This window comes from Saccopteryx leptura, chromosome 6, assembly GCF_036850995.1.
Source record: "Saccopteryx leptura isolate mSacLep1 chromosome 6, mSacLep1_pri_phased_curated, whole genome shotgun sequence".
Classification (NCBI taxonomy): Eukaryota; Metazoa; Chordata; class Mammalia; order Chiroptera; family Emballonuridae; genus Saccopteryx; species Saccopteryx leptura.
Window position 1 is genome coordinate 189,300,373 of NC_089508.1, and position 16,127 is coordinate 189,316,499.

At 58.0% G+C, this 16,127-nt stretch overlaps 2 protein-coding genes across 2 annotated transcripts in view; both read left to right on the plus strand.

Annotated features, from left to right (window-relative positions):
* The window catches only part of NEURL1B (neuralized E3 ubiquitin protein ligase 1B), a 292,908-nt gene that overhangs the window by 214,945 nt on the left and 61,836 nt on the right, over positions 1-16,127 (plus strand). The gene's annotated exons all lie outside the window — the stretch shown is intronic.
* Positions 1-16,127, plus strand: part of ERGIC1 (endoplasmic reticulum-golgi intermediate compartment 1) — a 100,725-nt gene that overhangs the window by 66,432 nt on the left and 18,166 nt on the right. The window contains exons 4-7 of the mRNA XM_066342155.1: positions 3,536-3,630; positions 8,355-8,479; positions 10,975-11,079; positions 12,884-12,944. Coding sequence (XP_066198252.1) covers positions 3,536-3,630; positions 8,355-8,479; positions 10,975-11,079; positions 12,884-12,944 — 386 coding nt within the window. The remainder of the gene's footprint in view (positions 1-3,535; positions 3,631-8,354; positions 8,480-10,974; positions 11,080-12,883; positions 12,945-16,127) is intronic.

Sequence of the window (16,127 nt, forward strand, 5' to 3'; positions counted from 1 at the left end):
ATCCATAAAAGTAGTGGACATTTATTGGGCACTTACTGTTTACTAAGTAAGGATATGCCATGTCTATGACTGTCACCACCTTACATCTGGGGAAACGAAGGCTGATGGTGGCGAAGCCCCTTGGCCAAGGTCAGTCAACCAGCAGGTGTCAGAGCCAGGGTTTGAACCCTGAGAGCCCGGACTTCCACCGCCCCCCATACCTTCCATCACGGGGGCGGGGGGGGGGGCTGGGCTATTCCAGGGAGAGCTGAGTGTGTGACACACACACCCCTGCCCGGGCAGCCTGCCGCTTCTTTGCCAGTGCCCACGGCCCTGGGAAGTAACCAGAATCCTCGGCCCATTTTTTTTCTTTCTCCCTCCTTTCCTCCTTTTCTCCCTCCCCTCTATTCCCCCCCCCCTCCTTTTTCTAGTGAGGTGTGTATCCTAGGGACGGCAAAGTGCACAGATCATAAAGATGAGGCTTAATAAATGTTTGCCTGTAACTACATTACACCCATGTCACCGTCACCCCATCAAGACAACACATTGCCACCAGCTGGAAGGTCCCCTTGTGCCCCCTCCCAGTCAGTGACCGCCCCCACCACCACTGTTCTGACTTCTGGTCCCGTGGATTGATTTTGCCTACCTTTACACTTCATAGAAAACTTTGCCAGTGTTACAGTGGAGGAAACCAGGGCTCACAGAGACGAAGCCACTTGTCCCAGGTCCCCCGGCTTCTTGGTGGCTGAGCCAGGTGGGGGGCCCACATCTGTCTCTCACTGCCCCATGGGTACCTCATCACCCTCGCTAGTGAGTGACAGGAGGAATTGGGCCCATGGAAGTCCCCAAACAACAGTGAATCCATAAAAAGCATTTCTTTAGCTCCAAATGGGCTTTTAAAAATCACCTTTTAAACTCAGTTCAGCCCCAGGCACTGAGGTTGGCTAGGCTTGGCAGGCCCCTGGGAGTGAGGGCTGTGGGTGTGAAGGGCAGGGAGCCAGCGGCCTGGAACATTGGCCTTGGACTCGGAAGGTGGCCGCGCTGACCTGGTCAGGCAGGTGGCGCAGGTGATTGAACCGTGCATCCCACGGCCCGAGGCCCCTCAGGAGGGCCCCTGGGAGCAGCCGCACTCGCCCTGCAGAGCAGGATTGGCCCTCGGCTCTGCGGGTCAGTGTGTTTTCCACCCTCCCCAGCACCTCGGCCCCTTTGTCTGGGGAGCCGGGGCCCCTGGGCTGGGAGAGGCTTCCTGGGGCCTCAAGGGTGAGCTCACCTTGGCGCTCCACCTGGACTCAGCTCACTGAGCGAGCTGAGGTCACCTCCAGAGGGTTGCCAGGGGATGACATCATCCCACAGTCCCTCAGTGGTGCTCAAGGCCCCGCCTCCGCGGTGGGAAAGGTGAGTCTCTTCAAGGAAGAGAATCTCACCAGCCCGCTGGGAAAGGAAGCTGGGGGCTCTCCCTGGGGGCTCTCCCTTGGTGACCACTCTGTCAATCACCCGGCGGTCTCTGACTCAGCAGCGCTCCTGAGCTGGGAGGGAAGGCTGAGGTAGAGATCGGGGTGCTCAAGGGGAAGGGGAAGGGGGTTTGGCTGTGGCGAAGTCACTTCTCCCGCATAACCTCCTGTGATCCTGTTCTCTCCTCGCCTGTTCTTTGATGTGGGCCAACCAGCCTGCCAAGCACAGGGCCTTGTCCCCCCTCTCCACCCCCTGTGGCCCCTGATGGCCAGGGCCACCCTTGGCTTCTCCCTTGACCTTGGATGCTGAGGACAAGGAGGCAGAAGGCAGACCTGGGCTGGGATTGCAACCTAGCCATTTCCTGTTGTGTGACCTTGGGGATGGGACTCACCCTCCCTGAGCCTCAGTTTCCTGCCTTTAGAATGGGGATCAGGACACGTCACAGGGAGAGAGGGAGTAACCTGAGCGCACTCAGATCGAGCCGTTTGTGGCTCCATGGGCTGGAGGCCCAGCAACCTGGAAGCGAAGCCGTGCGGGCCTCTCTGGTTTCTGTGGGAACATTTTTCGTGACCCACAAGGGAAGAATCCCCCCGGTGTGTTTCTGAGCCCACTGTGTCTTATTAATTGAGCACCAGCTGCGTCACTCTAGGAGCTGAGGCACAAAGACAGGATCCCAGTAGAACCAACATGCCCTTGCCCTGGCCTGACTCATTCTTTCCCAGAGAAGCGGCCATTGACAAGGCGCCTCCGGAGTCTGATTGATTGGAGCCGTGGTCCTTTATTTTATAGCCTGCTACGCACAGGACCCGAGGGGCTGCCTCAAGCACTGCCCATAGCTGCCCACTCAGCTGGCCTTCAGGTTTGGCTCCCTCTCCCCCAGGGGAGTTAACCTGGGAACTGGGTTTCCGACACCGCCATCCGACTCCAACGTCCTCTCAGCGGCTCTGCAGGGACGTCTCTAAGACACCGTGAGCTCAGCACCGCCGCACGGAGCCCGGTGCCTTTCCCGCCACCAGTCCGGCTTCTCTTCCAATGAATGGTTCCAGAAAGTAGCGCGGCAGTCTGCCCAAGTGCCTCTCTCGACACACACCCCCCCCCCCCGCCGCCCTGCCCTGTTCATCAGCGGGTCCTGCCTGCCCTAGCACCCCCTCTCCTCCTCCCTGTCCCCACACCCGGCCCACCATCTGTTACCTGCGCCGCTGCAGCAGCCTCCTGTCTGGTCATCAGCCTTTCACGCAGCAGACAGAAGGATCTGGTCAAGTGCAGCCTGACCAGGGCGCCGGGCTCAGGTTCAGGGGCGAAGGCCTTGGCGTGGCCTCTTGGGGCCCGCCTCACCGGGCTCCCCTCCCACCTCTGCTCCCAAACTGCCACCACGGCAACCTTCACCGAGCCCCCAAATGCGCTGTGCCCTTCCCCCTGCTGGGCCTGTGCCGCACTGTCCCGGGGGGTCCTTCCAGCCGCTCTCCCAGAGGGCAGCCGCCCAGTCTGTCCCCCTCAGGGCACCCGGGCTTTCCCTCAATAACTTTCTGACAGTTTGTTACAGCAGCCACAAGAAACTGATACATCGGCCTTGTGGTTCTCAGACCTGGGACCCGCCCAGGACCAGGACGGGAGGCTGGGCGGCAGGCACCCAGGGAGTCCCGGCTTCCCGGTGGGCTGGGCGGGAGCGGCACTCAGGAGGGGAGGGAGGAAGGCTCCGTGTGCCTGCTGGTGCCAGGCACGGACCCCTAGCGAGGCCTGCCATTCTCGTTTAAGGTTTCAGACCACGCCATCTGCGCCCCATAGAACAGATGCCTGCACAGAAGTGACATCAGCCGAGTCCCCCATAGAGAGAGGCAGAGACAGTGGGATCGGCACTTGAATCTGACTACTGTGTTCTTGCCACAACGTCACCCCACCCCCTCCGAGTGGGAAGGCCCGCGTTTAGAGGGCGCCAAGGGGATGGGAGCCCCGCTGCCCCGTGCCCGAGCAGGCACAGGCTCCCCGCAGAGGGGAGTGCAAGTTATTGGAGCAGGAACCACCTCAAGTGGTCCCTGGCTGTCCCCTGCAGCGGGGGGTGGGTGCCCCCCATCTCAACAAAGGCTTCTGTGCTTGTCTCCCTCAGTGTGAATGAGTTGTACGTCGATGACCCGGACAAGGACAGCGGGGGCAAGATCGACGTCAGCTTGAACATCAGTTTACCCAACCTGCACTGTGAACGTGAGTATCCCCAGCGGCCCTCCGCCCAGCAAGAGCCCTCTGCCCCAGCAAGAGCCCTCCTTTCGGCAGAGTTGCGAGGGCGGAAATGGCGAGGTAGCGGGACCGGCTAGGCACCCAGGGCAAGCCACCAACAATAGGTAACGCGATACTCTTCTCACTCTTTTGCGGGGAGAGTGTGATCAAATGTGGTTGTACTTGGTGGTTTTCTGGAATAAAAAACAAGAGACTGCTGCCCTGGCCAGATAGCGTCCTTGGTTAGAGCATTGCCCCAACACATCAAGGTGGCCGGTTCAATCCCCGGTCAGGGCACATACAGGAACAGACTGATGTTTCTGTTGCTCTCTCTCTCTCTCTCTCTCTCCCCCCCGCCCTTCCTCTCTGAAATCAATAGATGAAAAATATGTTAAAAAACAAAACAAGAAACTGCTGACGGGGGTTACGTACCTCTGGAGAGTACCCATGTTGGGGTAGCTGGTGTTTCTTAAGTCAGGTTCCCTGCACATGGTTTTTTGAGGGAGGGCTTTCAGGAGGAACCGGTAAAGGCGTGACGGAGGCGAGAGGACAAGTAGAGATGTGTGACGTGTGAATGACGCCACGGTTTGTCCCACCTGGTAGCAAAGGGCCGTGACATCCTTGACAAGCGACGGCGAGGTGGTGTGTGAGTGATGGGTAGGGGTCACAGAGCCTCCCACGCGTCACAAGGCCAGCAGACCTCCCACCGGCCCAGAGTGGTCTCGGGAAAAGGATGTGGCTCTGAGCTGTTGGCAGCATTGGAAAAACGTCCTTTTTCACTGCACACTCTATTTTGTTTGTTTGTTTCCTCTGTTTGAACCAAGAGGATGTGAATTCTTTGTATAAACAGAACTCATGGGCAGTCTGCTGTATGGCATCATGTTCTGGCTCCTTCGGTCACTAAAGCTGTGTGACCCAGCTAAGGTAACTTGTCCGAGCCTCAGTTTCCACATCTGTAAAATGGGTGTAAGGCTGTCTGTTGCCTGAAGTTGTTGAAAGGATGTGATAAGCTGCTTCCTAGACTTGTTGGCAAGTGGACCAGGCCTCCCCCTCCAGGACTGGGGTTCTGGCTGTTCCCCTGCCCCAGGTTGGCACAAACCCCTTCCTTCCTATTGAGGGCAGGACATTGGGTGAGTCTATAGGCAGAGTGAGGGAGTCAGCCCTGTGATTGCTGTTGGTTTGTGAGAATTGCATCACAATTTTGAATCCACAGTGGGCCCCGAGCCAGGGAACCTGTTGAAATAGGTTGGTCGGTTTTATTTTTATTTTGATTCTCTTTCTCTTAGAAAAATAATTCATCTGGCAGCTTCTCATTCAGGAATTGGTCATGTCTCTGGAACAAGGAAACTCTTAGGCCAGAGGACTGGGACCAGCGGGGCAAGGGAGGGAAGGGATGTGGTTCTAGGCTCCGTCCCAGCTCCAGGCAGCGGCCCAAGAGGGGCCGGGTGACCTCAGGCTGTGACAGTGCTGGCCCACGGGGCCCTGCCGCTCTGCGGGGCCGCTGACCGACCCTGGGCGGCTCCCGCTAGAGCCCCACACCCTGGCTTTTTCAAAAAAGAACTTCAAGTTTATATTACAGGGGAAAAAAAAAAAAAGCAAAAACAAAAAATGCATACTCATCATTGTACCTTTGGAAAGTCCAGGAAGAAAAGTCATCCATCATTCACCCCCATGACAACATCGATTGATATTCCGGGCCATTCTGTCCCGGTGGCTGTCCTGGCTCTACGTTTCTCAGCCCGGCTGAGATCACGCTGCCTGGACATCCTTGTATCCTGCTTTTAAAAATTATGGGTTGTTTTTTTGTTGTTGTTGTTACAGAACTAATAATACAGGAAAATATATATTTTTTATTTTTTAAAAAGATACATGTTCAAAATACAGAAATAGATAAAGAAATAAATAAAACTGGGTTCCCCCGTGTGCCGTCCACCCCAGAGGAAGCCTCTACTAGCATTGGGGACCCCTCCCCCCCACCCATGTCTGTCAACATTTTTTTTTCTTTTTTTTTTTTTCCATAATTGGGACCCAACGCTATGGGACCTTTCTGAAGATTTCTTTTTCCAGCTAATATCTTGGAGCTGTTCTTGTCTTACTCATCAGATTAGTAAAACAATAACCACCGCTGGCCTGCATTCAGCCCGAACCGGGCCAGCCAGGCCCCGTCCTGGAGGCGTGGGCGGTATTAGTGCGTGAAGATGAGAGGCGTTCCAGCAGCGTGGCTGAAGGGCGTGGGCCCTGGGTCCAGGCTCCCCGGGTCCCAGTCCAGGCTTCGTCGTTTCTTAGTTGTGAGGTCACGGGCGAGTTCCTGAACCTCTCTGCCTCTCTGTTTCTCCAGAAGGAATGGGTCTGATCGTATTCTCTTCCCCACAGAGATGTCCAGATGCTGCCTTCCTTTTTTTTTTTTTTCTTTTTTTTTTTTTCTGAAGCTGGAAACGGGGAGAGACAGTCAGACAGACTCCCGCATGCGCCTGACCGGGATCCACCCGGCACGCCCACCAGGGGGCGATGCTCTGCCCCTCTGGGGCGTCGCTCTGCTGCGACCAGAGCCACTCTAGCACCTGGGGCAGAGGCCAAGGAGCCATCCCCAGCGCCCGGGCCATCTTTGCTCCAATGGAGCCTTGGCTGCGGGAGGGGAAGAGAGAGACAGAGAGGAAGGAGGGGGGGTGGGGGGTGGAGAAGCAAATGGGCGCTTCTCCTGTGTGCCCTGGCCGGGAATCGAACCCGGGTCCCCCGCACGCCAGGCCGATGCTCTACTGCTGAGCCGACCGGCCAGGGCCCAGAAGCTGCCTTCTTACATAAAAGACTCAGGGCGTAGAAGAGTGTCTAGCGCACGTAGCAAGTGCTGTTTTAGTTGTGTTTTGTTTTGTTTTTTTTTAAATCCTCAGAAACTGAGGATGGAGGAGGAGACGGAGGCGCAGAGAGCTTAGACATCTCGCTGGAGGTGCCGCCCTGCGCTCAGAGCCACTGCCCCGCCCTGAGTGGCCCCTCCCACCCCACGGGTGGGTTTAGCTCATTCCTGTACCCACTGCCCAGCATTCGGGGTGGGGGGGCTGTTCCATTGCCCAGGCCCCCGTTGACAAGCAGTTGGTTGGTTCCAGCTGTCACAATTTCAAAAATGAGGTTGCCCGGAGCAGGCAGCCTTGCACACACGTCTGGTCACGTGTGCATCTGGAGGACAAGCTGCTGGGGACGGAACCCCTGGCTCCAACGGGGACCCAGCCTTGAACGTCAGGTCCAGCCTTCCCCGCATACTGTGGACCCGGGAGCGTCCTTCTTAACGGCTGCACCAGCAGAAGGGAGCCCTCTGTTTTTCCCCCGTTAGGATTGGCTCACTTAAAAAGTTACTGCTGGCTGCTCTTTCTTTAGATTGCAGCCTCCTTCGCAGCGTTCCTTTCAGGGAAATTCCTGCGTTTCTATAGTCGACGGGGACCTAGCACCGCCACCTTGCCACTTGCACCATCTCAGGGAAAGCCGTTGGCATGCCCCGGCCCGTTTTCCAGGTTGGGAAGCTGAGTCACAGGGGGTTAGAGTCACTGGAGTCAAGGACCAGGGCTCCCCTAGTCTCCCATGTCGTGGACTGAGCAACCCCGAAAAGTGCCTGAGCTCCTGGAAGGTGGGGCTTGGAGGAACAGCACTGGGGTCAAGGAAGGTGCGAGTGAGTGAGTGAATCGATGAATGGATGAGCCTGTTCAGCCAGTGAACCCAGAGGCTGTCTGAGATGTGTCAAGTGCTGAAGTTGATGGAGCACTTGCTACTTCTTGTGCATTAGGCCGTTCTAAGCATCTTCCACACATATTAACTGATCCTCATCATGCTCCAAGGAAGGTGTCATTGTTAACACCCCGTTTCCAAAGAAAGACGCTGAGGCCGAGAAAGGTCCAGGGCCGCCGCCAGGGTTGCGCAGCTGGTAAAGAAAAAGGCAGACGGCCCTGGCCGGTTGGCTCAGCGGTAGAGCGTCGGCCTGGCGTGCGGGGGACCCGGGTTCAATTCCCGGCCAGGGCACATAGGAGAAGCGCCCATTTGCTTCTCCACCCCTCCCCCTCTCCTTCCTCTCTATTTCTCTCTTCCCCTCCCGCAGCCAAGGCTCCATTGGAGCAAAGATGGCCTGGGCGCTGGGGATGGCTCCTTGGCCTCTGCCCCAGGCGCTAGAGTGGCTCTGGTTGCGGCAGAGCGACGCCCCGGAGGGGCAGAGCATCGCCCCCTGGTGGGCAGAGCGTCGCCCCTGGTGGGCGTGCCGGGTGGATCCCGGTCCGGCGCATGCGGGAGTCTGTCTGACTGTCTCTCCCTGTTTCCAGCTTCAGAAAAATACAAAAAAAAAAAAAAAAAAAAGGCAGGTGAGGCCAGGACTCAGACCACGCTCTCACCCTGACCCCTGCTGCCCGCCGGCAGCCTCACACCTCGCCGGGCCGTCACCCCTGCGTCCCGCAGTCCTCCGTCACTGGTCCCGTTAGCTGCCGCCTCCCCTTCTCTTTCTCTTCCTGTCCAGCGTAGGCAGTCGTGGGGGGAACAAGCGAGGCCGGCTCCCTCTTAGTCTGGGGTCACCATCTCCCCCTCCTTGGCTGCCTGTCTCCCTCTCTGTGTCTCTGGGCCTCGGAGGTCCTGGAGGGCCCGGCTGCCCTCTCCGTGGCGCGGATGGAGGAGGGGGCTGGCCCTCCCTTCGCCCCCCGTTCCCCGGGTGTTTGCGACTCCTCTCTCTCTGGCCTTCGCAGTGGTTGGGCTCGACATCCAGGATGAGATGGGCAGGCATGAAGTGGGTCACATCGACAACTCCATGAAGATCCCGCTGAACAACGGGGTGGGCTGCCGCTTCGAGGGCCAGTTCAGCATCAACAAGGTACAGCGACCTCCGCCCCTGTCCCCTTGGTCCCCTTGGTCCCCAGAAACTGGCGGCCGAGCACCTGCTTGGCTCCCCCAGACAGCCTCCAGCGAGCTGAGGTCAGCACCCAGGGGTCTGGTAGCTCCTGCGGTTCCTGCCGAGAGTCTGGGCGGGGGGTGCAGGCTCCGCAGGGTTTGGAGCCCCTGCTGGCCGGATCAGGACGGGGCTCTTCTTCTTTCTCTCCAGCCTGGACGGCAGTGGGGGTGGGGTGGGGTGAGAAGACCCCAGCATTGGCAGCCCTGAGCCCTGCATTCACGTCCCAGCTCTGTCTCCTCTTGGCCGAGCAATACCCTCCAGGTCACTTGACCCATCTTAGCCTCGGTTTTCACATCTTTAGGTGGCAGATGGGACGATGATAATCATATAATGAAACACCCCCCCCCCTTCACCAAGTTTATATGAGGAATGAATGAGCTAGAGTATACATTCATTCATTCCAAACATTGTTTATCAAGCACCTTCCAAAGTCCCAGGGTGGGGGCCACTAGCTCCGGGGCGCTGCTGGACCGGGTGGGCAGAACCCAGTACCGGCGGATCCTCTGTTCCCAGGGGCCCGATCCACACCAACAGAGAAAGCCTCAGAACCCAGGCTCCCGCCCTCTCCTGCCGGTCCCCCCTGTGGCTGTTTGCCGAGACCTCGGTCAACGTGTGACGCGACCAGTGTGTCACTCCAGAGTACAGCTCAGGCTAGCCCCTGCACCCTCCACCCCTGGGCGAGCTAAGGGTTTCGTGTCTTTGAGAAGCTCTCAGACAAGGGATGCTCGGATGAGAGAGCCGGCGTGGCGATAGGCGAGGCCGGCAGCTGGTCCCCTCCCCCCCCACTTGCAGCATCAGGCGCCCACCGGCCCCGCAGCCTCCTCATCCGTCCGTCAGGAAGCCAGCCGGCAGCCAGAAGTCAGGGTTCATGAGCTACGGGCGGCCCCGGCGGCCCCCAGCCCCCTGGACTCCTCGCTCAGTCACGCAGCACACCCCAGGAGGGGGGCAGGATGGGCCAGGGTTTGGGGGCCTGGCTCCGTCTGGGTATTTTTACAATCCATCAGAGGCAATGACGTAGGTTCTGAAGTCACAGGCTCTAAAAGCCTCGTCCTTTCTTTCTTCTGCGCAGTGTGTGATGAGTCAGCCACCTGTGATGGATTCCACGGGGGGGAGCAGGTCACTGAGTCACAGCCCGAGGGGTGGCAGCGGGTGGCAGATGCACAGGAGACAGCCAGCCTCCTTGACTCACTCAGCTCTGGGAGCCTGAGGCCCCGGGCCCCAAACACGATTCTGAACTCTGCCCACGTCTGCCTGCGAGGGGCCTCGTGTCGCCGCACAGACGCTGGGAAGGACACAGGCCAGACGCTGTCGGTCTCTTCCTCCCCTGGGGTGGTAGGCGGCAGGGACGTCACTCCTGACGTGCTCCTGTGAATCTTTTATCATACGGATGTATCCGGGTATTACGAACATAAGTAAAGGTGAACTTTAGGATATTTTTTAAAGGCAAGTCAGTGGCTCTTCTCCAAGGCCCTGCCTGGGTACGTGCTGGTCCCTCTGCGGGGTTGCGGGGGGGGTGGGGTGGGGGTGGGGGGGCTCCTCCTCCCTCGGCTCTGACGACAGGCACATCCGTCCCACGCACCCAGCCCGGTAACAGTTACCGTCGGCTTTGCGCCTATCACTTCGTCTCATCCTCCCCGAACCCTCTGTGGCCGTCAGCCCCATTTTGCCTAGTTAACACACAGAGTAGTTAACTGGCTGTGCCCAAGCCGTCCCCACCCCCACCCCCACCCCCAGCTGGGAAGGGGGCTGGGCTGGAGCCCGTGGGTGGAACTCAGCTGCTCCAGTTGCAGGTGCTGGGCCCCTGGAGCGGGCAGTGCTGCCCCTCCTGGGCGACCCTGCTGAGCTGTCGTGGCCGCTCATCCCAGACCTGGCGTTTGCCTCCTCCACCCGGCTCCCGGGGCCTGGGGCCCAGGCACCGCGCTGGCGACCCAACCTGACGTGAGCTCGCTGAGGCCGGGTTCCTCCCTGATCAAGACAGGACTGTTCCTGAGAGAGGTCCGCAGTGTTTAAAACAGGCTTGCTCACAAAATGAACTGCTAAGCCACAGGCCGCACTTTCTCCCCTTAAGGGGGACAGGGTGGATTTGGAGTTCGAGGAAGCTCTGTTGGCCTGCAGGCCTCAAGGTCGTCCCCCAACCCACTGTGGAGCCAACAGCCAGGGAGTTGATGGGGGGGAAGCTGCCGTCTGGAGCCACAGCCTTGGGCCAGGTGCCCCCAAAGCCCCAGCAGCCCCCGCGGCAGGCGCCGCCAGTGCCACATTCTACAGATGAGGAAACGAGCTCAGGGAGGGGCAGTGGCTCCTCCCAAGTCTGCTGGCTTGACCAAGCTGGGGTCTGACTCCAGGGTGGAGCCCTGTGCGTCCCCACCCCCGATCCTGGGGCAGCCCACTAAACTGCTGAAACTTGCCTTTCTCCCCAGGTCCCGGGCAACTTCCATGTGTCCACACACAGTGCCACAGCCCAGCCCCAGAACCCGGACATGACCCATGTCATCCACAAGCTCTCCTTCGGGGACACGCTGCAGGTGAGCAGTCATACTACGGGTGGGGTGTCCAGGGATGGGCTCATAGGGGCTGGGTCACTGGAGCCCTCTGCCTTTCCTGGGCACAGAGCGGTGCCCTCCAGAGGTGCCACCCCCTTTGAGCCCCTGCTCTCTCCCACAACCCCTCTGATCTGTTCCTTCCGAGCGCACGGCTGCCGTTTCAACAGCAGTGTGCCGGCCTTGGAACCCCGGGTTGAGTCCTGGGCTGGGGTGGGGGGAGGGACTTGCTTTAATGAGCAAGTACTAAGTGCTAAGGCTTTCTCTCTGTCCGTGCAGCCTTACGAGGTGGGAGGGGACACTGCATTTTTTTTTTTTTTTTTTTTTTCATTTTTCTGAAGCTGGAAACAGGGAGAGACAGTCAGACAGACTCCCGCATGCGCCCAACCGGGATCCACCCGGCACGCCCACCAGGGGGCGACGCTCTGCCCACCAGGGGGCGATGCTCTGCCCATCCTGGGCGTCGCCATGTTGCGACCAGAGCCACTCTAGCGCCTGAGGCAGAGGCCACAGAGCCATCCCCAGCGCCCGGGCCATCTTTGCTCCAATGGAGCCTTGGCTGCGGAAGGGGAAGAGAGAGACAGAGAGGAAAGCGCGGCGGAGGGGTGGAGAAGCAAATGGGCGCTTCTCCTGTGTGCCCTGGCCGGGAATCGAACCCGGGTCCTCCGCACGCTAGGCCGACGCTCTACCGCTGAGCCAACCGGCCAGGGCCGGGACACTGCATTTTATAGACTTGGAACTGGGATCAAGAAGCTACTTGTCCAGGGCCCCCAGGAGATCTGTCTGACCCCATGGTCCAGCCCGCTCCCTTCCACGAGCCCCCGCGGCCTTACTGTCCGAGCCCACACCATTAGGTGGGGTTAGTGCGGTGAGTGAAGTATTCTGAGAATCCCTGTTTTATCGAGACAGCCACCTCCAACAGGCTCGGCCCAATAGTTTCTCATTCACGGCAGCAAACACCGAGGACCAGACACTGACCAGCCTCCCTCCGCTAGCTGCAGGCCGGGAGCAGTGACATGCTCCCCCCCCCCCCCCCCCGCCACTGCGGTCCTGAAGGTAGATTCTCTTATACACTGAGGCCTAGAGAAGGACCTGCCCAGCCTTAGCGCTGGGGTGGGGGCCCTGGTCCTGACCCCCCAGGCTTTGCTTGGTGAGAATTCTGTTTCCTGGTTGAGGTCGCTTGAAGGTGGGGGGCCCTCCGGCTTGGCCCACGTGCGTACAAGCACACGCACCCACTGTTACGTCACTTACGCGCCCGTGCAGCCAGAATTCAGACCCAGTCTTCGCACCGCACCCTCCCCCGTCCTCACCCGTGACCCCTCCATGCTGTGCCAAAGCCTGCCCTTTGTCACTGAGAGAACAGCACAGCACGGCAGGTGGTCCCTGGAGCTCAGTAACTGGCCCGAGGTCACAGGGCTTGTACGAAACCAGGTGTGTCTGGCTCTGGGTCTTCCATTGCTGTGCCTCAGACAGTCATGGGTTCATCAGACTCTAGAAATTTCTGCTCTGCACCAGGCTCCGTGCCAGGCCCCGGAGTACCCGGGACAGAGTGGCACGTAGTCGTTGCCCGTGATGGCAAGCGAGCCGGTGCCGGCTGAGTGCCAGGCCTGTGCCGCGTCCGTGTCTGGCTCCTCACAACTTCTTGACGAGACAGACGCCGAGGGATCCCCATTTTACGTGTGGACGGGGTGCTTACGCCAGATCGTACCAGGCTGTACCCGGATAGCCACGGCCCGGTGTGGAGGGGGCAGCATCCTGAGGTCTGCCCCCTCCTTGTCCTTCTTCACAGGTCCAGAACGTCCACGGAGCCTTCAATGCTCTCGGCGGGGCGGACAGACTCACCTCCAACCGTATGTATATGTGCGGCAACTGGGAACAGCCTTCTGCCCTACGATTCCCGATTCCCGATTCCCGGGGCAGCGGAGAGGGCGTGGGGGAGGGGAGGCCACCGTTATCGGGCGCTCCCTGTGAGCCAGGCTGTGAGGAAGGTGGAATTATCCCTGTCTGACAGAGAGGGGAAGAAAAGTGACTTGTCCCTGGGGACAGTCTGCAGCGGGCCCAGGCACAGCATACGTGCTCAGTGAATGCTGGCCACTGTCCTGATCCCTGCTCTTGGGACTGCTACCTAATTGTCCTCAGTCAGGCTGATCGCCTGAGGTCCCACAGGGAATGACGGCACAGCCAGAATGCCTCCTAGATCACGTGGCACCGTGAGAGCGTGTCTGTGGGTGGCTCAGTCTGGTCTGGCCACCTGGGCCCCCTCTGCCACCCCACCCTCTCTTCCTGCTTAAACGCCCCCCCCCACCCACAAAGTCCCCCCTCAGCTTCCCGGCACCTCAGTCCGGATTAGAGAGAGTACCTGTTGGCACACACCGGCAGAAGCGCACGCACACACGGGGCCAGGGACCTGTGCACCCAACGGCCTGCGGGCCCGTCCGTCTGTCCACTGGATCCCGCACGGCCGGTTCCCGGGCCTTTTCCCATTTCCTCTCCTGAGCTCGCCTCGCTCACCCATGAGGCTTTTCTTTTTCTTTCTTTTCTTTTTTTCACGAGGCTTTTCTTACTGTTTCTTAAAATATACATTCTGCTCTCTGATCCTCAGAACTCTAAATGCAAGGCCACGTGTCCCCATGACCCGTCCCCCCAGGAAATTGTACTTGTCATTCCTTGTGTCCCTGTGAGTTCTTGTCCACGGACAGAAGTCATTTGTGCGAAACTGAGATGACAGTTTACCTTCCGATCTCTGTCCTCGGCCACAGTTCGTGCCACAGTTTTGTAGTTTCTCCAGGGGGTGATGGAGGCGCCCTCCCTACCGAGCCGCTCCAGCAAGGCCAAGTTTAGGCATTGTCTTTTCGTGGAAAATGTCTGTTTCTAGTGATGCGCCGTGACAGTAACGCCGCCGATATTTACGGTATTTGCTTGAGTTACCCAGTGGCTTCCCAGCGGGCCACGCCCATTCACGCTGCCTCCAGCGGGGTCCAAGTAGCGACAGTCCCTCCTTGTGTTCATGTGAATATCACGAGTGGCGGGCAGTCTCATAGGTCTGTGTAAGGGCAGCGTGTGGTCCCAAAGTGGCCGTCCACACGTGCTGCTTCCAGTTACCACGGGCGGAAAACCTTACCCGTTCTGAGGCTAAGACGAAAGCCATCTCAGGCTGGCTTTGTGGCAAGAAAAATGCAGTAGGTCGGTGGGACAGCACCCAGCCAGCTCTCAGACACGGTCCTCCTGCTGTGTCTTTGCCTTTGAGGGTCCCTCTATGCTCAGGTCTTCCCACGGGGGGGCTCCTTCTTGTCACTCCAGTTTCAGCACAAATACCACCACCGCAGAGAGGCCCTCCCTGACCACCTTTATCCAACCTAAACCCCCCTCCTCCTGAGAACAAACCTCTGGTTTTTTCCTTCGCTCAGACCACTGTCTTTGAAGATGCCGACGACTGTTTGGTGATGTTTGCCCTGTGATGATGGCATTGTGGTGGTGCTTTTCTTTCTTTTTCTTTTTTTGAAAGGCATTCTTTATCTTTTAGGGAGATGTAACTAAAGTATCTAGGGGTGAGTTGTGATATCTGGGATGAGCTTCAAAATAAAATGGGGGGAGGAGCAATGGGGTAAACATGAAGCAAAATTGGCCCCTGTTAATTGTTGACTCGGACATGGGTGCATGGGAGTTCATTATGCGATCCCCTTTTTTTTTTATATTTGAGCTTTTCCGTAATAAGGTGTGTGAAGGGCGGTTAGGGAGTGGGGAGGGGATGTGGGCCTGCCTGGATCGGGCTGGAACCACCAGCCCCGAGGAGGGGTTATCTGACAAGGGATCCACGCGGGTGTGTTCGGCGCCAAGGTCTCTACTGGACGTTTGGCAAATTGTATCAAAGGCCCTAAGATGGTCATTGCATTTGAGTCATCAGTTCTACTCATGAGAGAGTCAAGCTAAGGAAACGAGAGCGTGTCCAGTGATTTAGGAAACCGATGTTCCTTAGGTCATTGTTTACGAGAGGGAAAATGAGGAGAAGCATCCGTGTCTAGCCTTGGGGGCTTGGTGAAATGCACTGTATGTGTCAGAACCGCACGGGCGTGCAGGCAGCAAACATTACTGTGCACCTGCTCTGCGCCAGGCTCTGGGCCAGGGGAAACGGCCGCGCCTGTAACTGACAACCATGGAGCCGACGCTCCAGTGGCTGTGACGTCCGGTTCTTAGAACAAGGGTGCAGTATGATCTGATCGCAGGAAAACATAAATATCTGTATAAACCACGTTTGCAGTTTGTTATACACGTGAGTACAAATCCATGGTTTCCTGTGGATGGTGGTCTTGTGAGTGATTTTTATTTCTTTATGGTTATATTGTTTTCCTTGTACACATTTTAAAAGAAACTATTTTACACTTGTAATGTATGGGGGTAACAGTGGTTGATAGCGTTATATAAAATTTCAGGTCTACAACTTGATAATGCAGCATTTGTGTACTCCATTGGGGGCTTACCACCCAGAGTCTGGTCCCCTTCTGTCACCATAGACTGGACCCTCTTTGCCCTCTTCATCCTCCCCCTCCCCCCCTTCTTCTCTGGTAACCTCCTTTCTGTTTAATAGAACTATGATAGGTGTGATTTTCCCGTCTTCAAGTTTTTAACCTGGGACAACTTGGAACTCTGTATTTTAAGTATGGTCTTGGGCTCCTGGTTTATAATGCAGATAGATTCTGAGCCTTAGCGGGGATCTTCGGGGGTGATGCCCAGGCGTCTGCCTTTTAAATCCCGGGGACTCTGATGCTTTTGCTCTCCAAGGACCGTTCCAGGGTTGAGCGGTGGGATTTGGGGGTCTTTGTTGTAGGCTTTAGTTCTGAGGCTACAGGGCTCTCTCCGGATTTTCAGACGGATCAGGTCTGAAGACAGTGCAGGAAGCCCTGTCTCCTCCTTCCCGAGACTTGGCGTTAGCAGGAACAGGCTGCAAAGACCGTCCGCACCCCCCAACTCGTCCGAAAGATGAGTGGAGGGGCTCGGGACCGACTCAGCCATGAGACCAGGAGTAGGGGCCACAG